This window comes from Ochotona princeps, chromosome 23, assembly GCF_030435755.1.
Source record: "Ochotona princeps isolate mOchPri1 chromosome 23, mOchPri1.hap1, whole genome shotgun sequence".
Taxonomy (NCBI): domain Eukaryota; kingdom Metazoa; phylum Chordata; class Mammalia; order Lagomorpha; family Ochotonidae; genus Ochotona; species Ochotona princeps.
Genome location: NC_080854.1, coordinates 39,078,397 through 39,098,853, shown reverse-complemented (window position 1 = coordinate 39,098,853; position 20,457 = coordinate 39,078,397). Strand labels below are relative to the sequence as shown.

Here is a 20,457-nt window from a genome sequence, read left to right as displayed (position 1 = left end):
AAGATCATTGTGGACCATGCGAGAAAGCTGTCCGCTTTATTTATACAGAAACAGTCACAAGCTCTGGCACAGACCTTATATGTCATCGTGTTGCATCCATGGGCCCCAAGCAGTACAATTACACAGTTTCCTTTAGGGGCAGTTTGACATAGCTTCAGGGAGGGCACAATTTACAACTTCTTGAGAGATGAATGAGGGAGGATTACACATTCCTTGTTTATCTCGGCTTGCCAGTCCTCACCTGCTCTCCTCAGGTCTGGGCTCTAACCTTGGCGCCACCTGTGACAACCAGATCCCTACCTTGAATTATGTATGGGTTAAAAGGTCTGGGGCCTTGGTTTATGGGGTCTGGGGTCATTGACATTAGTTGGCCATTAGGCCTGCAAGCTGTCTTTAGGGTCCCAGTAACAGGATAGCCTTTAGGGTCCCAGTAGCTATATTTTTTGTCATGGCAGTTTCAGCCCATACTCTCACTTCCATTAGTCTGTAAAATTCTTATCAAGCCATTTCCCAGAAAGCATGCTAAATGTCTGAACCAGATTTCATGGCAATGGGTAGGCACACAATAAGGTGTCTAGAAACAGCATGGGCTTAATTGTACTCCTGTGCGCAGTTAAAGGCCCACTCACCAAGACTTTATCAATAACATTAACTCTCAAGCTCATGTTGGTTGCAAAAGCCATCTCATGGGGCAAACAATGCCTCAATAGATTACAAAATTCTTAGTGGGGTGGTTGAGTGTCCATGTGCAAAGGGCTGAAACTGTGTCAAGGTGGTCAGAGAGAAATCTGCCAGGCCCTGCCAAACAGCTGGAAGCTCCCCTGGGTCCTGCCAAGCAGGGGAGCTGTTCTCTTCACACCTTCGCATTATTCACACCCACTGCACAGACCCCAGCAACAACAGTCTCTCCCCGTGTGCCTAGGGCCCCCTGGCCTTACGGCTGGGTGGGTCTACAGGTCAGATGAAGGACCGGGAGCCTCCCTGCAGGGTTCTAGAAAGCTGAGGGGAGCCCCTCCAGTGGGGATGTGAGCTTAGACTCCAGATTGGGGCAAGGCAGGCACTGTACAACACCTGGGGAAGGGTGAACTAGAGGACTCCCAGGAAGGTGCAGACTTGGGACATCCCAGGAGTTCTGAATAGGGATGGGGGGCAGTGTAGCGCCACCTACCTGTCTTCCCTACTGGGGCAGCCTGCTGCTGAGCTGCCCACACACCCAGGCGGTACTACTGGTGCCTTCACCAGCCATGTGTCAGCCTTTGCCCCAACATCCCCAGTCCTCCTGCTCTGAGTTCTGGGACATGACTAACAGGGCCCACTGGACCCCATGATCTGACTGTTTAAACATGCTGAGTGTTCAAAAGCTGTCACCAGTGCCTAAGAGAAAGCCCACAACATGACAGCTACACTGCAGGTCCCTGGTGTCGGCAGAGAGTTGAGGGGAGAGGGCCCTGATGCGGGCAGAGAGGTGAGGAGAAACAGGGTGCCTGGAAAACGTACCTGATGTCCCCATGCTGAGCCAGGTGGTCCAAGCGGGAACACACCCAGAGGGCTGGGGGCAACAAGGCAACCTATGTTAGAAGGGGACTCCACTGGGGTGTGGCCGAGAGGGGGAACCCAAGGGCGAGGTCTCCAAGCAGGCAGCACCGCCTCCCTACCGGTTTCCTGCTGCCTACCCGGGAGGGTTGGCTAATGATGCAGCCAGGGGCGCTGGGCTGGGAGCCCGCGTTAGGTTCCACAGGCGGCCCTAGGCCCCGCCCCTCCGCTTGGACGCACTCTGCAAGCCCCGCCCCTTCTCTTTTGCCCTCCCCCTGCGCTTTATTGGTCCCGCCCAACCCACTGCGCAGGCGTGGCGCGCGGCGTTCCGTTTGAAGACATGGCGTCGGTCCCGCGGCTGGTTCTGTGTGAGGAAAAGATCCGGGAAAAGGGCGGCCTGGCGCCTCACCGCGACCTGGGTGCGCGGGGGCCGGGACGGGGCTTCACCTGTGCGCTGCGATGCCTGTCCCCGGCCCGTGCGTCTCGGGGCTAGGTTAGGGTAGGGTCCGGATGCGGGGTGGGGTTGGTCCCGGGTTGGAGTTGGTTCCCGGTTAGGATTGGGGTTGGTCCCGGGTTAGGGTTTGGGTTGGAATCGGGGTCGGTCCTGGGTTGGGATTGGGCTCGGGGTTGAGGTGGAGTCGGTACCAGGTTAGGGTTGGGATTAGGGTTGGGGTCGGTCCCCTGTTAGGGTTGGTCCCGGGTTGGGGTTTGGGTTGGTTTTGGGTTAAGGTTAGGATCAGGGTCGGTCTGGGTTGGGGTTGGTTCCTGGTTAGGATTATAGGGTCGGGATCGGTCCCGAGTTGGGATTGGTGTTAGTGTTAGTGTCGGGGTTGGGGTCAGGTCGGTCCCACCTGCGGGTGGAATTCACACCCACATCTGACTGGTTCCTGGAAGATTGTGCCAGGATCCTCCGGTCCTCAGTTTTATGTTTTGAAGCTTTTAAGTTACTCAATTTTGCTTCTTAGAAAATATTAATGTATTATAAATGGTACAAGAAGCACTGTTGGAGCTCCGCCCACTGGTTTACTTCTCACAGGGCCCCTCAAAGACCCCCATCCAGTTTGACCACTGGGGCCGAGCACCGTTAAATTCCCTGGGGTGCCTTTGCGGCTGAGGCTAGCCCCCATATCCTGACGTTTGCACCTCAGTTGGGGCTCGTTAGTTCTCTGCTCTTTTAGTGAGATTAGGAGGCTGGTGGTGCAGGCCCTGGAGGTTGGTGGGGACCCTGAGAGTCCACCTCTCATCTTGCTAGAGATCTTGGCTTGATTTATCTCCTGTGTATTTTTTGGTTTTAAATCTCGTTTGTTATTTTTATTCTTTTCGCTTCCCTTACACCCTCCCCATCATGTGTATTTATAAATCTAGAACAGCTCCAGAGAGCCAGAGATAAGTCTGCTGTCTGGTGGCTCACTGCAGTGCCTTAACTGCAGCTGGCGAAGCTGTGAGCTGGGTACTGCGGCTTGGACTGTGAGCCAGGCACTCTAGTCCAAACTGCCTTGTGAGCTGAACACTACAGTCCAAGCTGCCCTGTGAGCTGGGAACTGCAATCTGAGTCCCACTGTGAGCTGGGTGCTGCAATCCAAGCAGCCTGTGAGCTGGGCGCTGCAGTCTGAGTCCCACTGTTAGCTGGGTGCTGCAGTCCTGTGAGCCAGGTGCTCCAGTCGGAGCCATGCAGGCAGGCAAGGGGTCCAACTTTTTGAGCCATGCCTTGTGAGTTCAGTTTGTTATTTAGGTCTCTGGAACATCACTGATGTTAGGTTGCTGATGTAGGCAATGAATATGTTGATTTGCGGTCCAAGTTCTTGTCTCCCACACAAGAAACACTAAGTGAAAGCTAGTGCTGTGTGAAAATAGGGGCAGCGTTTATGTAACTGAAGAAATATACATAGATTCCTGCTCAACTGTAAACCTCTCCACCTAGAGGAACCTGGAGTGGTCCGTCAGATAGCGTCCACAGTGGAGCAAGGATGCTCCATCCTTCCACCCATTTGTGAAGAAGAGGGTGGCACACATGTGAGAGCTGAGTGATAGCTGCTTCTTGGGATGGTGGGTGTGTCAAGCAGACAGTTAAAACAGCACTGGGCCCGGCACAATAGGCTGGTGGCTGAGTGCTCGCCTTGCAACCGCCAGGATCCCATATGGGCACCAGATCATGTCCTTGCTGTTCCACTTCCCATCCAGCTCCCTGCTAGTGGCCTGGGAAAACAGTCGAGGACAGCCCAAAGCCTTGGGACCCTGCACCCGCATGGGAAACCTGGAAGAGGCTTCTGGCTCCTGGCTTTGGATCGGCTCAGGTCTGGCCGTTTTGGCCACTTGGGGAGCAGACAGGCAGATGGAAGATCTTTCACCCTGTTTCTCCTAACCTTCTGTGTATCTGCCTTTCCAATTAGATGAATCTTTTTTTTTTTTAAATTTTTATTTATTTTTATTGGAAAGGCGGATATACATAGAGGAGGAGAGACAGGAAGATCTTCCATCCGATGATTCACTCCCCAAGTGAGCTGCAACGGCCGGTGCTGTGCCGATCTGAAGCCGGGAACCGGGAACCTCTTCCGGGTCTCCCACATGGGTGCAGGGTCCCAAAGCATTGGGCCATCCTCGGCTGCCTTCCCAGGCCACAAGCAGGGAGCTGGATGGGAAGTGGAGCTGCCGGGATTAGAACCGGCACCCATATGGGATCCCGGAGCGTTCAAGGCGAGGACTTTAGCCGCTAGGCCACGCTGCCGGGCCCCATAGATGAATCTTTAAAAACAAAACAAAACCAGGTAGCGCTGGGGCTGACACAGTGCTGTGGCACACTAACCCTCCGCCCGCGGCACCAGCACCCTGCTTGCTGCAGTCAGTCACATACACTTGACTCCAGCACCCTGCTTGCTGCAGTCAGTCACATAGACTTGGCTTTAGCACCCTGCTTGCTGCAGTCAGTCACATAGCTTGGCTCCAGCACCCTGCTTGCTGCAGTCAGTCACATAGCTTGGCTCCAGCACCCTGCTTGCTGCAGTCAGTCACATAGCTTGGCTCCAGCACCCTGCTTGCTGCAGTCAGTCACATAGCTTGGCTCCAGCACCCTGCTTGCTGCAGTCAGTCACATAGACTTGGCTTTAGCACCCTGTTTGCTGCAGTCAGTCACATAGCTTGGCTCCAGCACCCTGCAACTTCACTTGTTCTCCAGCTCTGGGAAGCAGTAGAGAATGGCCCAAGTCCTTGGACCCTGCACGCAGATGGGAGACCTGGCTCCTGGCTTTGGGCCAGCTCAGCCTAGGCTTACTGCCATTCTGGAGAACCAATCTCTGTCTCTCCCTCTCTAATTCTGACTCTAAATATAGATTTTAAAAATATGGGCCCGGCGTGATAGCGTAATGGTTAAAGTCCTTGCCTTGAACGCGCCAGCATCCCATATGGACTCCATTTCCAATCCTGGCAGCTCCACTTCCCATCCAGCTCCCTGCTTGTGGCCTGGGAAAGCCATTGAGGATGGCCCAAAGCCTTGGAACCCTGCACCCTCGTGGGAGACCTGGAGGAATTTCCTAGCTCCTGGCTTTGGATCAGCGCAGCACCAGCTGTTGCAGTCACTTGGGGAGTGAATCATCGGATGGAAGATCTTCCTCTCTGTCTCTCCTCCTCTCTGTATATCTGACTTTGCAGTAAAAATAAATGAATCTTAAAGAAAAAATAAAGAGACACTGCTATTTTGCAGGGGTACAAGAATTCTAGTGTACCTAAACTTGATCTAGTTCCACCACTTCCTTATGAGTTCTCCTTCCTGTGTGGGTGTTGGTACTCATCCATGGTACCCTCTGTGAGTTCTGTTTCCTGTTCAATTCTCTATAGTTGTTGCTAGTTTTGTTATTAATTGTCTGCCTTTTTAAATATGAGTAATTATGCGGTGTAATGAGTTCTTATTTGAGTCTCCTGTCTACAGCCATTGTTGTGTTCCAAGTTGTCTGTGCTCATGCAGGCACCTGCTGGGTGCAGTTTCCAACAGTGCTGGCTGCTGATTTCTGCTGATGGGAGAAAGACGGGTACTACTTAGTCACAGCCAGGTGGGCCACAGGTCCATCCTGTGGTCTGTGCTGGCCATGGCAGGTTCAGGACATCTGGGGTGAGGGAAGCACTGGCTCAGCTGACCTCACCATCTATTGGTGAGGCACACCAGTCTGATGGGGCAGCATGCGTGGGTGCAGAGGGTGAGGAGCCTGGTTAGGTACTGAAGGTCCAAGTTCAGGGTAGGGATTTGGGGCTTCAGACCCACTTTAAGATTTTGAGCTTTTATTTATTTTCAATTTAAGAATTACTGAAGTGTCTGTTTTCTGTTCTTAGCTGAGCTTCAGTCATTGTCTGTTCCTGGAACTTACCAGGAAAAAATTACTCACCTGGGAACTTCTCTGATGAAGTTGACAGGTTTGAGGTCTTTGGATCTCTCCCGCAACTCCTTGGTTAGTCTGGAGGTAAGTTTTAGGTTTGTTTCATGAAAGAAAATTTACCACTATCGAAATTGGCAGAGAATACATTTATGGTAAAGCCAACTTCGAGGTGAAGGACTTAACATGCATGCAAGCTGCACACTTCTGTGACAGCATTGTGTGTCACCTCATGTCCTAGCCCTTTGATGGACATGATTGAGTTCTCAGAGGAGTGAAGTAAGAGGCCTGGGGCCGTGGTGCACATCTCCTCAGTCTCCACCCATACGAGTTGCCTAGCCACCTGCCCCCTGCGTCCTGCCTTGGCAGGCTTCTTGCTGTTAAGTGGTGGGTGCTCGTTCTGGCGTGGGGTAGTGGTCTGTGTGACATCACAGCCTGTAGAGAAATCCATACACTAGCCCCTGTGTGGTCTTTGCAGAGACCACAGCTCACATGGGGTCCCAGTCCCCCAGGATCACAGGCAGCTTCCCATCTGACTGGATTTGTCTGTACTAGACTTGTCCTCACACCTCAGCTTCCTAGTCTTTAAATGCCCAGTGGGATTGTACACAGATTCAGTGACGTGCAAGTCACCTGCAAGCTGCCGTGCTGTGAGAATCAGTGGATGTGACGCCTCAGACTTGCCCTCACAGCTCACTGTGCAGCATAGGGTGGCCGCTGGAGAGCAGTGTGCATTCCTTAAGGCTCTGTGTGCTTACCTGAGTGGGACACTTCTTGCTTGTAAGATGGTACGGCAAAGTCAGAACTCCTTAGCACACAGGAGGCTAGGGAGTGTCCAATTTTGAGGAGACAGTAAAGTAAGGAGAGGGGACGAGGACAGGCACCGTGACCTCACAACCCGTGATTGCTCAGCTGTGACTGCCCTGGGCACACTTGCTCTTTGGACGCCATATATGGCAGGTATGGTAGAAGAGTCTGGATTTGAACACCTGTCCTGGGTGGATAGATGGGGATGTTGTCCACATTGTTGATGGCTTGTTTGCTGTGTCATCTTTAAGGTGTGAGCTCGCCTACTGTGTTTTCCTATGAACAGGGCATTCAGTACCTGACTGCGCTGGAAAGCCTCAATCTCTACTACAATTCAATCTCCTCATTGTCTGAAGTCTTCCGGCTCCACTGCCTGACAGAGCTCCGGGACGTGGACTTTAGGCTGAACCCTGTGGTGAAGAGCGAGTCCGATTATCGCCTATTTGTGTTGCACATGCTTCCCCGACTGCAGCAGCTGGGTAGGGGAAGAGTGTCAGGCTCCTGTGCTGTAGGCAGCTGCCTTGGGGGACAGGGCCTGTGGGGCCTCGCCCGAGTGCTCATGTGTAGACATGGGCCGTAAGAGTGCCGTGCGTGCAGGTGGATGTGTGTCCCAGGATAGGCCCTGGCATGACCCCGGGTGCCTAAGCGGCCGCGTACAAATTCACAGCCAGGCCACCAGCAAAGGGTGAATACATTCGTCTCCTGTGCTAGGAATTCTCTGGCCAGTTCCGGTTCTTAGGGATTTTAAAGTGACATTTACATGTTGATTTTAGGCAAACAGCAGCAGCAGGAGATGAATGGGGCAGGAGTAAGCTGGCCTATGTACAAAGCCACGCTGATGTGGCTGAGACTGTCTGGCTGTGGCCCAGATCCTTCGCCACGTTAGGAAGGAATTCACAGAGCAGACATGAAGGTGCTCAGGAGTCAAAGTTTAGGGTCAATGAGAAGGAATGTGGGAGAAGGGGTACCCCAGCATGCGTGTGGGAGGTGTGAGCATCTTAGCTGAATATTTAGTAAATCGAGTTGGGGGCAGAGCTTCAGTCTTGGCCATGTGTTTTCTCCCAGGGAATCTCAGCAGTGCTGTAGTGTCAGGTCCTGATGGTGGCATGGGGAGAGCAGGCCACGGTGATTATTCTAATGACCTGTGGCTCGACCTGGGGACAGCCTGTAGCCATCATGGGTATTCCATGCTGGAGCTGGTGTGAAGTTTGTACAGGAACTTGGTAACGTGGAGACAAAGGATTTGGAATGCTACGGACTGGGCTGTGCACCTGCCATACCTGCAGGATGGAACTAAGCCTAGACTCCGAAGAGGTCAGCACAGGGCCTAGGTTGTGTGAAACATGACCCTGGGGTTCTTCCGCCCTAGCCAGTGGGCACTTCTGTGGGTACTGCTTGTGTGTAAGTGACAGGTGAAGATGGTGTGTGAAGGACAGTTCAGGGCTGTGTGAGAGAGAGGTCAGGGCTGTGTGTTAGGGACAGGTCAAGGTTGTGTGAGGAGTCAGGGCTGTGTGAGAGAGAGATCATGTCTTGTGTGAGGGACAGGTCAGGGCTGTGTGAGAGAGAGGTCAGGGCTGTGTGTTAGGGACAGGTCAAGGTTGTGTGAGAAGTCAGGGCTGTGTGAGAGAGAGATTATGTCTGTGTGAGGGACAGGTCAGGGCTGTGTGTGACTGATGTTTCCTCCTATCTTGGGTATGTCTGAGGAGGCTGGAAGGAAGATCTCAGCTTCTTGCCAAATTACAGGAGTGAGCAGGGAGTGAATTCCTGAGGAGGACCCTGGGAGAAGGCTCCTGTGGCCCCAATTGACTTCCCAGGTGTCTGCAGGTTCCTGAGTATGATTGAAGAAGTCCCAGGCAGTCCAAGCAGCAGGTCTGTGGTGGCGGGAGAGTCTGAGTCAGGGACAGTGGCCCCTTTCTCCCACATCCCTGTCCAGTGGTGACCCCGGTTTCATTTCAGGTAAGCTGTTTCTACTTGGGCTCTCTTATGTGCTTGCCTCAGGACACCGTGTGCACCCATGTGATTGGTGTATTGCCAGGGTAGAGGCCGCACATTTGCAGTGTCTCCTGGGAGCATAGCCGTGGGCTTCAATGAAGGGCCCCAGGATCACTGTCAAGTGCAACCTCCCAAGAGCGGAGTGACTTGTTAAGATCCATACTTGGATTCTATGTTGAGTTGTCAGCTTCAGCAGCTTCTAAGTGCTGAAGTTGGGCTTTTCCAGAAACGTTGCCATTCTTGTTGTGGGTAATTGGACAGTTGCTTTCCTCTTGGTGAGGTTTAGCCTCAATGTCTCAGGATATTTTTCTAGAGCAGAGGTGGACGAGCCTTCCCACAAAAATTCTGTGTGCCCTCTGTTCCCCGTGGTGCCGGTCAGAGGATCTAGGGGTACATACAGGGGTTGCAGAGGAACACTGGGGAGGCCAGGGGCTGTACCCAGGTGGACGACTGGGCCCTGTGGCCTTTCCCCTCAGATGATCGTCCTGTGAGGGACAGCGAGCGGAAGGCTTCAAAGATGCATTTTGCTTCCGAGGACTCAGTGGACTCAAGGGAAAGCTTCCCAGCTGCCGTAAGAGCTCCAAGGTCAGAGGCACCCTCAGACGGGCTGTGGGCTGGACACCTGTGCACTGCCAACCCTGGGGAGCAGGGAGCACTGCTTCCACTTCGGGGGTCTTTTCTGGCATTGACTGGAGTGAGTGCAGAGTCAATATGAAAAACCCTCCTGCCCCAGGCCTGAGCTGTATTTGAGGCCCCTGCTCTCCTGGTGCAGCCCTGGTCCCACACTTGGGTGCTATAAGCAGAACCCACTTGCCTGGATTAGGGGACACTCAGTGCACCCTCCTGCCTTGCCAACCTGAGGCAGGGCCTCCTGCCAGCAATGGCTGCACACCGCCCTCCCTCGCCCCATACACACACTTCAAGACTGATGCCTGTCCTGTCCTTTGCAGATCCCTGCCCTCCCAAGCCCGGTGCACAGATACCTCTGCCAAGAAGTGCTTGGTCATGGATGCTGATGACGAGGCTGTCCTGAACCTCATCGCTGAGTGCGAGTGGGACCTGAGCAATCCACCCCGGAGCAGCAGCTCCAGCCAGAGGGAGCGCGAGACTGACCTCCACAGCACTCCAGGTGTGTGTGGTGTACACAGCCGCCCTAGGCCCACTTTGGCAGACAGGGTCTTCTTCAGGCCCTCATGTTTTGGACTTCACCAGGACACCACTGGTTGAGCCCTGGGGCAGGGCAGAAGTGGAGCACTTGGTAGGGTGGGCACAAAGGAAAACAGAAAACCAAGTCCAGTGGGAACCAGGGAAGAGGAGGGGCGTGGAGGTAGGAAGTAAAGCATCGGGTTGAAGGTGAATGCCAGGGCTAGGGGGGGTTCCCCACGTGGGGAGTGGACCCATGAAGCTGATGAGAGCAGCTGAGAGTGCCCCTCAGTGTCCCCAGGAGACATAATATCCAGCCATCGAGACAGGGGCTGATTCCTCTTGAAGAGGAACTGCTGGGCTCCCTCCATCAGCAGGTGCCACCTGGCTGGCTGGGTTCTCTCCTTGGTTGGTGGGTGACTGAGGAGGTAGTGGAAGAGAAGGCTCTGCCAGCCCACTCCATCTCTCTCTGCTTGGTCACTCTGTAGCCTGCAGGGCAGCCTTGCTGACCTTGACCTCTGTGGGCCTTGGTAGGTGGGAGTATCCCCTGGATTGTGCAAGACAGTTGTCCTCGGTATCATGTGCCTTTGTACAGTCCCAGGTGGGGTCTGTGAGATGTGACAATCCCCAGAGCCAGCTGCCAGGGCCCTCCCTCGGTTCCTACGCTCCATCTTGTGCCTGTCAGTGCTGAAAATCCATAGAAGACTTGGGGCTGTATCAGACTGGAGAGGAAGCCAGGCCAGGCCAACTGTATCTCTGTCTCCTTGGGAGTGCTGCACTTGGGACTAGAGTCTATTATTGATCTCATGGAGAGACAAGTATCTGAGGTAGTCTGGATGTCAGCCAGCAGGGGTCAAGAAGGCTGAGTTCAGGCTATCCATGAGGGCCGCTGCAAGATCTGGCTTGGTTTCTGCCGATGCCTTAAGGAGTTTCTGAGAGTTCTCAGTGCACAGCAGCAGGTACAGGCAGAGCGTGGACATGTGCCCTGTCAGGCCCTCAGCCTGGTTCCTCCTGCAGAACCTGTTGGGGAGCATTTGCATTTTCCTGACAGCCAGAGTATGGTCTCCATCTGCATGCCTTCTTTTTGAGACAACTCAAGTCTGCCCCCCGTTTTAATGAGATTCTATTCCTGCTGCTACTGAGCTGGCTTTTAAAGACAAGTCCCCTGTCTCAGGTATAATTGGCTTGCTGTGTCCTAACACAGGTGCACACATGTGTATTGCTGTGTCCTAACACAGGTGCACATGTGTGTTGCTGTGTCCCAACACAGATACACACGTATGTCTTGCTGTGTCCTAACACAGGTACGCACACACGCGGCTTGCTCTGTGCTAACACAGGTGCACATGTGTGGCTTGCTGTTGCCTGATGCATTACACGTATCTCTGGATCACCCGTCTGACAACTCCTCTGTCTGTGCACTTTGGTGTGTGGCTGCTAGGCTGTGTCCTGTGTCCTATGCTCTATCTGCTGTGGAACTTCTTGACACCACTGTCCATGTCAGTCCTGGGCTAAAGGATAGTATGCTTAGTGGAGGTCAGTGACTGGAGGATATGTTCAGTGCAACATGTGATAATGTGTTTGTAATGAACAGAGTCAGACCCGTTGGCGCAGCACCAATGTGGGGATTCTGTGAAGAAGGGCCAGGAACCTTTCCAGAGGAAAGGCAGCTCCAGAGGGATATGTGTGGGGAGACAGCCTCAGGACCACCACTGTGGAGAACTCCCCGCACAGTTCGGCTCTCTCCAGGCCTTCCGTGTGTGTGGACCCCACGGCCACTTCACCCCTCATCCAGGTAGTCCTGTGGCCCCTGCTGCTGCCCTGTGAGCAGCAGATGGTGTCGTGTCTGTTGTCACTGTGTGTCCTTCGCTGTTTGGATTGCTGACTGGGGAAATGTGCTGAGATATCTCAAGGGAGGGGTGAGTACATGGAAGCTGGTGATCTGCTCGGGAGCCACATTTCTGCATGAGCACACACAGGCAGACAAATGCATACGTACACATGCCTGCTCTGCCTCTCCCCACCACTGTTTGCCCTCTCCTTCACTTGCACTACAGACGTAGACCTGGGTTATGATGACAGCTATACGTTTTAAATTAACATGGAGAGAAATTAAGCTTGGTATGAGGGCCAGCATCCCTTTTTGGAGGGTTGGTTCCAGGCCCGGCTGCTCCGCTTCCCACCCAGCTCCCGATTAATGCACCTGGGAAGGCAGCAGAGGATGGTCCAAGTGCTGGGCCCCTGTCCCATATGAGAGACCCAGATGGAGCTCTTGGCTTCAGCCAGCCCCGGCTCCTTTTGTGGCTATTTGGGAAGTGAGCCAGCAGGTGGAGGTATTTTTTGTCTCACTCTTGCTGTCTCTCTGCATACCTCAACCTTCCCAATAAATAAATAAGTAGATAAATAAATCCTTTTTTGGAAAGGACATAACTAAATAGTCTTATAGGGGTCTGTTGCTCCAGTGTCAGAGACTGCACTGGCAGCGTCTGGGCGTGGCTGTGTCAAATGATGAGAGTGGACATGTGTGGCTCACTACGGGGGGATGGACACCTTGCACGCTGCCCTCTGTGTGCACACAAGCCTGACCACTGGGCCCTGGAGGACCTGGTATGGCAGGGCCTTCTCTTGTTACAGACTCTGTGGATGTTGGGGACTTGGCCTCCTCTTCTCAGAAGTCGAGTTTGTCGGCACCAAAGGTCCCTGGTGTTCTGCCCACTCCCGAGAAGTTCCGGAAGTGGCGGATGCCTGGGGGCAGGTTCCAGGCCCCTTCGGACCAGGAGAGTCTTAGCTGCCTGGAGGAGGGGCTGAGCAGGCTGAGTGAGGCCTCGGAAGGCAGGGGCAGCAGGGCCTTTTCTCTTTCGGAGGCATCGGAGGAAGTGGAAGAGCCACGTGCCCAGAGGACCAATGATGCCAGAGAGGTGAGGGTGCCCCTTTGTGGATGCCCAGTGACCTGTGTTGAAGTGTTCCCATGATTGGGCTCAGTGACCATGATCCCTGCGTACTTCAGTCTGCTCCAAGGGGGGAGGGGAGGGTGGACCTGAAGACACTGTCCCTCACCTGGCTCAGGGCTGTGGTCCCCAGGCTTGGAGGTGTGAGAGGTGACTGGAAGGCCATGTGGAGTGACCTCCACATTGGTGATTGTCCCCTCAGCCGTCTCCCAGAGTGCACTTGGCAACCGCCCCTGGCACAAGGACTGCCTTGGAGGTAGCCTTCCTGGGAGCCATCCTTGACCTGGTGGACAGGTACTGGAGCGGCTGCAAGTCCCTGCACAGCAACGAGGCATTTCTCGGTGAGTCGGGGCCCAGGGGCTCATGCTACCAGACCACTTCCTTTTATGGGTGTGGTTGGTCAGCAGTTGGATCCTCTGCATGGGCCCCCTGCACCCCCATAGACTCGTGTATGATGTCCTGGTGTCAGCATCTGGCCTGTCCTAGTGAGCAGTGCCTTACCCAGAGCCAGGTGCACAACTGCGTGCAGGGCTCGAGAGGCTGTTGACAGGTTTGCTTCTGAGAGTGGTGGGCGCCAGGCCAGTTGCAGTCTCCTTCCATCTGGCTTGCCCTTGGGTCCCTGGAGACACCTCCTTTGTCCTGCATCTGGTGGGGGGGTGGCTCACAGTGTTCCTAGGGGAGCTGGGACTAGCCCACAGGCCTCTCTGACAGGATCTAGAGTGTGGTATACCAAGCTGCCCTGGGGCTCTCGCCCTCAGGGGTATCATGGCTTCTGTGCCCCTGCTGAGTCAGGACAGGACACCCCAGGAGCTCTTGTCCTCCTGGCATCACTTGGGAGGGCCCATGTTGGACAGGAGGGTAGTTCACTCGTCCTACTGGTCTGGGGCAGTGGGATTGGGCTGGGTGCTGTGTATGTGGTGGATGTCACATGGGGCTATGTGTGGTTACAGTGACCCCACCCAGAGCTATTCAGACACGGAGTCTGTGCTAAGGCTGCCTGTTCTCCAGACCAGTGGAGCTGACCCAGTGCCTTTGTCTTTCATGTCTGGCACACATGTGTGTGTCTCAAATATGTTGGGTGTGTTACGTTTCTGTTTCACCCTTACATACGAGCACTGGTAACATTTCATTTTTACTTCTAGCTCAAGCAAGACACATCTTGTCATCTGTTCCCGAGCTGACAGTAGCTCAGGACACATCAGCAGGTGTGAGTGAAGATATGAACTTCCTGACTCTTGAGAACAAATCTTTGCAAAACCATCTTGCCGAGCAGCAGCAGCAGCATGCCCAGAAAATGAGCGAGGTGATGTCGGAACTCCATGAAGCGCGGCAGGAGATGGTGAGCTAGGCCCCATGTTTGTCTCTCAGTGGGGAGCTATAGCATGGGCCCACCTTAACTGTCCTGAGCGCTGCGCACCCTGCTGCCTTGTAGGGCTAAAACCCATCCTCCTAGGCCCATGCTACCTCTCTTACCACCTGCCCAGGACTGGACTTGAGTGGGGCCGCCTGTGTAGGGGCTGATGGCTGATTTCATAGCAGCTATGACAGGACAATGGGATGGACCCCATCCAGGCTAAGCTTTTGTGTCATCCCTAGACTTCTGTGGAATCACCACAGGCTGGATGCTTGCCACTGAGCTACCCACAGGCTAGCCTTGGCTGGCTGGAGTTATGAGACAGTTGATACCCGTGGGTTGTGTCGTGGGTGAGAGGAGGCTGTGAGGCTGCCAGCTGAACCCACAGAGCAGGGAATTTTGCCCTGGGTTATTTGTCTGTGGCCACCTAGCAGGTGACCACAAAGGAAGCCGTATGAAGTGGCATAAACTTGAACAGTCGAGGGAAAAGAACAGCATAGATAAGCACGTGGAGTTCTTCATGACCTTGACTGCAGAGTTTGTCACGATGGGCTTTTCCTGATAATTGGAAGTCTTCCCTGTTATCTTACTATTTATGCATCTCGATCCTGTGTGAAGGACTGTGTCTGACTCAGCAGCAGAGGAGGTTGCTGCCACCACATTGAACCCTGACATGGCAGCCCTTTGTCCAGCAGCTCACAGAGGCTGCTTAAGCCCTCCTGAGTTGTCACATCATGGGACTGGTGATCTGAGACAGCCAGGGCTGACAGAGTCACTTGTGTATGTGAGATAAAGGAGTGGAGGATGTTGGAGCCACAGTCACCTCGTGTGTGAGAGACGGGAGTGGAGGATGTTGGAGCCACAGTCACCTCGTGTGTGAGAGACGGGAGTGGAGGATGTTGGAGCCACAGTCACCTCATGCAAGAGAGACAGGTGTGGAGGATGCTGGAGCCACAGTCACCTCATGCGTGAGAGATGGGAGTGGAGGATGTTGGAGCCACAGTCACCTCGTGTGTGAGAGACGGGAGTGGAGGATGTTGGAGCCACAGTCACCTCGTGTGTGAGAGACGGGAGTGGAGGATGTTGGAGCCACAGTCACCTCATGCAAGAGAGACAGGTGTGGAGGATGCTGGAGCCACAGTCACCTCATGCGTGAGAGATGGGAGTGGAGGATGTTGGAGCCACAGTCACCTCGTGTGTGAGAGATGGGAGTGGAGGATGTTGGAGCCACAGTCACCTCATGCGTGAGAGATGGGAGTGGAGGATGCTGGAGCCACAGTCACCTCGTGCGTGAGAAGCAGGAGTAGAAAATTTTGACTAAGCTTTGAAAAATAGCTGGCATCTTTGCTTTTTATAATACGCTCTTGGAGATCCCCCACAGGCTTTATTTTTAATACCAAAAACAGTGAAACGCAGGTCCAGCACAGTAGCCTAGTGGCTAAATACCTCGCCTGTGTATACCAGGAACCCATATGGGTACAAGTTTGCATCCCGGCTCTTTCATTTCCCTTCCAGCTCTCTGCTTGTTGCTTAGGAAAGCAGTAGAGGATCACCCAAAGCCTTCAGATCCTGCACCTATGTGGGAGACCCAGAAGAAGCTCCTGGCTCCTGGTTGCAGCCATTGTGGCCACTTGGGGAGCGAACCAGTGGCCAGAAGATATTTCTATCTGTCTCTCCTTCTCTCTATAAATTTGACTTTCCAATAATAAATCTTTAAAAAAATGTGAAATGCTACTTGTACCTTCACTGAACACACATATTTCCTGTGCCCTTTGTATCTATTACTCCTGCATCTGGAAAAGCTTGGGACCCTGGGAGCCTGTGCAGGGAGTGACGACCCAATGGTGAGTGCACAGCGGTTGCACAAGGGAACAGCAGCTGGGACCTCTTCTGGCTTTTGCAGTAACCAACAGGTCCAGGAGAGCCTGGCAGCTGCTTTGTACGAGAATCATTTTATGTGGCCACGTGAGCACCTGCCCCTTCCCCTGTTTGTGCAGCCTGACCTACTCTTTATAGAAGACAGTCTCGAGCCCATGTGAAGGCAGCCAGAGCTTTCTGTTGGCCGATGTCTGGAGCGCTCAGCTGCCTCGTCTCATCCTGCTTCTCCAGGGCCACCATGGCTGGTACCAGCACAGGGAAAGAGCCCAGGCCAGAGCTTGGAGGACTCCGCCGCTTGAGGGCTGTGCTCCGGAGAGACACTAGCGCTTCCCACAGCTTCATCAGCAGTCCCGTTTGTTCCCTGGAGGGAAGGCGTCTCCAGAGTGCACTGTATAGGTGGAAGCCACTCCTAGCCTCATGTCCAGAGCGCAGCCTGCTAGGCAGGTGCACCATGGCCAGTCCCCTGCTGCTCCTCCCACAGGAGGGACTGTCCCGGGAGCCCAGAATGCAGCTCATGGACCAACAGCCCCCTCCCCTGGGGAGCACACCCAGCACAGCTGTCCACCAAGAGGTTGTGCTTAGCCCAGGCCAGGCAGGAGAGGAAGGTGGTGTGGAGGCCCTTGGAGGAGGATCTGAGAGGAATGATCCCAGGCATAGGGACCAACTTCTACCAGGAGGCAGGACGTGTGCCTAGAGGGCTGTGAGCGGGAGGTACTTGCAAGTGGAGCTTTTCTGAACTTGAGTGCCTGTGTCCCAGAGTTCGGTGCTTTCCTGGGAAAGTTTCCAATTTAGGCCACCTGGTCAGTGTGTGTGCTGGTACCTGGAAGGGAGTGGATGGGTGCCCCTGCAGTTGTGGGGCCACAGGTTCTGTTGTGGGATGGCCTTTTCCGTGCACTTTGGAAGAGCAGGGGCCTGAAGTGTCACCCTCACCTGTGAGGTGTGCCCAGTGGCATCCCTGGTATGCAAATTGAGGAACCTGAGCAGCACCCTTCCACAGAGACCCTGGACCCCCAGTGACACTGCCCTACCCCCCGGCTGTCCTCCATCATTCAGTCTGGTCTCTATGACCAGGCTTTGCATGCTGGTTTCTCACCCCATCCCTGCAGGCCAGAGCAGTGTGGGCAGAAAGGCCTCCTGGTGGCCTCTGTGTTCCCAGGGAGGAGGCTGACATGAGCACTGCAGAGCCTGCCATGGCTGTGTCAGTTGTCTGTGTCCATAGGGCGACTTGAAGCAGCATTTGGACAAGTCTCTGGAGGAGAACAGCAGCCTGAAGTCCCTCTTGTTCAGCATGAAGCAAGAAATGGAAAGTGCAGAGGCTTCCGTAGTGCTCAACTCACAGATCACTGGTGAGTCTGTAGGGGGGAGTGTGGCTGCTCAGGAGTGAGATGCCCACAGTGGGTGGACACGTGAGGCCAGGCTGGAGGGTGCACCCTGCCCTGGCTGACCTCTGCTCAGCTGCGCCATCCAAGCAATGCCTGGTCTCTCCTTTCCTCTTCCCACTCCTCCGGGCCTCTTTTGCCATTTGCTCAAATTTTGTTGGTGTTTTAGGTCCAGGTGCCTGTGTATGGCATAGCCCTTCCAGCCTTCTTTCCTGGCATTCTTGCTGACCTTGTTCAGGGCATCTGCCCTTCGGCAGGACAGAGTGGAGGGCCCTATTGCCTCTGGCCACCTAGTTGTGGCCCTGGTCTAAAACGTGGCTATGTAAGGTGCAGACCCCAGCCCTGCCTGCTGGCACGAGCAGGCGGTGTATGGACAAGTCCCTGCCCCATGGCTTCGGGTAGGTGGTCCTGTCCTACCACCAGGTGCTGGGGCCAGCAGATTGTCCCTGCCTCTTTTTTTTTTTTTTTAATTTATTTATTTTTTATTACAAAGTCAGATATACAGAGAGGAGCAGAGACAGAGGGGAAGATCTTCCATCCGATGTTTCACTCCCCAAGTGAGCTGCAACGGCTGGTGCTATACTGATCTGAAGCCGGGAACCAGGAACTTCTTCTGGGTCTCCCACGCGGGTGCAGGGTCCCAAGGCTTTGGGCAATCCTCGACTGCCTTCCCAGGCCACAAGCAGGGAGCTGGATGGGAAGTGGAGCTGCCAGGATTAGAACCAGCGCCCATAGGGGATCCCGGAGCATTCAAGGCGAGGACTTTAGCTGCTAGGCCACGCCGCCGGGCCCTGTCCCTGCCTCTTGAATCGGTTGCTAAGATGTTGATGGTGGTGGAGGGGGATAGTGATTGACTGTTTTTTAATAGGGTATATTGTTACTTTTTTAAATAAACGTTTATTTTTATTTGAAAGAGTGACAGAGACTGGGTAGATGGGGGGGGTTCTCCATATGCTCTTTCACTCCATAGATGTCTGTATCAGCCAGGGTTGGGCTGGATCAGGCCAAAACCAGGAACCAGGAATTCCATCCTGGTCTCCCATGTGGGTCGCGGGGCCCTAAGTCCTTGAGGCATTGCTTGCCTCCCAGGCGTATTGGAAGGAAGCTGGATTGGAAGCCAAGGATCAGGCACAGTGATGTGGGACACAGGCATCCCAGGCCGCTGCTGAACCCCCTGTGCCTCCGCCCCCACCCTCTTGCTGTTTCATTACAGGCATCTGGGGCATCCTCCCAGCCTAGAACCAGGAGGCCACCACCTGGTTCCCACAATCCCTTTCATGCCCTTGATGTTGGGTAGACGCGGAAGCAGACTTCAGGGGATATCATCTCACGTGTCATACATTGCTGGGAGGGCTCTATGGCCCACAAGGCCTGTGACCGGCCTGCTCCACACAATGACTGGCCTTGGCAGGATGCTTTTACAGTCGACTGTGAATGTGGCTATATTTGTGTCCGTTTCTGTTTGGGAAGCCAGTAAATCAGTAGATGTGCTCCCCTCCTTGGGTTGGGTGGGGGCAGCACCAGGTGTTGTAGCTGCCTCGTGGGCCCTGCTGAGAGGCCACACTCTCCTTTGTACCACAGGGCTTCAGACAAGTGTGAAGCTGCTATCAGAGGAGGTGGTGGAGCTGAAGCAGCACCTGGAGCGCTATGACCAGATCCAGGAGCTCACACACATGCTGCAGGAGAGCCACAGGTCAGGCACGCTGTGGAAACACTGTCCCAACCTAGGGACATGCAGGGCGGACCACATGATGTGGATGGTGTGAGGTCACTGCAGTGTAGGCAGGGAAGGGAGGGAGGAGGGTCCGGGGCGGGGGTTCCCTGTCCTCACTGCAGTGCCCGCAAGCCCAGCTACGTTCCTGGATGCGTGCTGGGAAGGGAGAGGGGCCTGAGTGCGGAGTATCACAGCAGAGCTGCCTCATGGTTCAAAGCCAGCAGAAGCTAGGCCAGTGGGGGCTGCCTGACTGCAGCACACAGGGAAGGCTGGCTTATGGTCAGTGCTCCTGCTGCTGCCCTGGGTCCTCTGCCCAACTTCTGAGGCTGCCATGCCTACACGTGGGTTTGGGTCGAGTCTAGTCCAAGTGCAGCCAGGCCCTGGCCTTCGGGAGTGAAGCCACAAGTGTCTGGAACATCATGGTGACAGTGGAAGGGCCAGGGCTCCCCAAAGTGGGCACGGATCTGGGAGTGGGTGAAGAACACAGAAGGAAGGAGATGGCAGTCCACAGCTCAGGGCAGGGGCGGGCAAGGCCAGGTGTCCAGCAGGTTAGGGTGTCAGCAGCCCCACTGCAGGACACTATGGGCTTGCTACACACATTCCCTTTGCAGCCCTAGGGCCTCTGCATGGCAGGTCTGTCAAGACAGGTGACCTGTGGTGAGTGCAGAATTGAGTTTGGCTTTGCTTGGGCTGATGCCAGCTTATACAGACACAGGGGTGCGTGCTTCGATGATACCTGGGCACCCTGGGACCTGGAGTGCTCAAGTTGGCCTGATGCTGCCATTTCTGAAACTGCACAATGGCATGAAGGCCCAGCGGGTGCTGCTGTGTGGCTGTGTCTTCCTGAGCATGGGGACGGTGTGCCTGGTGGAGATGTTACTCATAGACCTTCAATTCCACGGCACGGGGCAATAAGGAGCTGGGCCTGGGAGGCAAGGGCAGTTGGGTGATGGTCAGTGGGGAGGGGATGATTGGGCCACAGGGACAGGTGGGTGGACCTGGACTTGGCAGAAAGACCTTGGCCTGTGGACTTGGGAACAGGCAACATGGCCAGGCAAGACACTGCTGCAGAGGGCAGCCATTGCCTCACTGTCGTTGTCCAGCTCCCTGGTCAGCACCAACGAGCACCTGCTGCAGGAGCTGAGCCAAGCGCGGGCACAGCACAGGGCGGAGGTGGAGCAGATGCACTGGAGCTACCAGGAACTCAAGAAGACCATGGCCCTGTTCCCGCGGTGCAGCGCCAGTCCCGGTGGCCGCCAGTCCTGCTGAGCCAGAGGCATGCACCCTCATGTTCCTTCACCTGGTGAGCAGCCTCACCCGTCGCAACTCGGTGCTTTCAGGGCCTAGA

At 54.6% G+C, this 20,457-nt stretch overlaps 1 protein-coding gene across 7 annotated transcripts; it reads left to right on the top strand.

Moving 5' to 3' along the window:
- Positions 1-1,821: 1,821 nt before the first annotated feature.
- On the top strand, positions 1,822-20,452 carry CEP72 (centrosomal protein 72). 7 transcript variants are annotated; one of them, XM_058680161.1, is made up of 12 exons: positions 1,822-1,952; positions 5,854-5,981; positions 6,988-7,180; positions 9,170-9,278; positions 9,644-9,822; positions 11,431-11,631; positions 12,453-12,754; positions 12,987-13,125; positions 13,927-14,123; positions 17,236-17,362; positions 18,977-19,088; positions 20,213-20,452. In XM_058680161.1, exons 1-12 carry the CDS (start codon positions 1,874-1,876, stop codon positions 20,376-20,378), a joined length of 1,932 nt encoding a protein of 643 aa, XP_058536144.1. In that variant the 5' UTR covers positions 1,822-1,873; the 3' UTR covers positions 20,379-20,452. The 7 variants fall into 7 exon arrangements, 6 of the variants coding, with proteins under 6 accessions (XP_058536144.1, XP_058536143.1, XP_058536146.1 ...); XM_058680160.1 differs by having other exon boundaries at positions 12,438-12,754; XM_058680163.1 differs by having other exon boundaries at positions 12,471-12,754; positions 20,213-20,451.
- Positions 20,453-20,457: the final 5 nt, after the last annotated feature.

Coding starts and splice junctions, on each gene's coding strand:
- CEP72 (XM_058680160.1), top strand. CDS start 1,874: ATGGCGTCGGTCCCGCGGCTGGTTCTGTGTGAGGAAAAGATCCGGGAA. Junction 1,953..5,853: donor GGCGCCTCACCGCGACCTGG/GTGCGCGGGGGC, acceptor TTCTGTTCTTAG/CTGAGCTTCAGTCATTGTCT. Junction 7,181..9,169: donor TCCCCGACTGCAGCAGCTGG/GTAGGGGAAGAG, acceptor CTTTCCCCTCAG/ATGATCGTCCTGTGAGGGAC.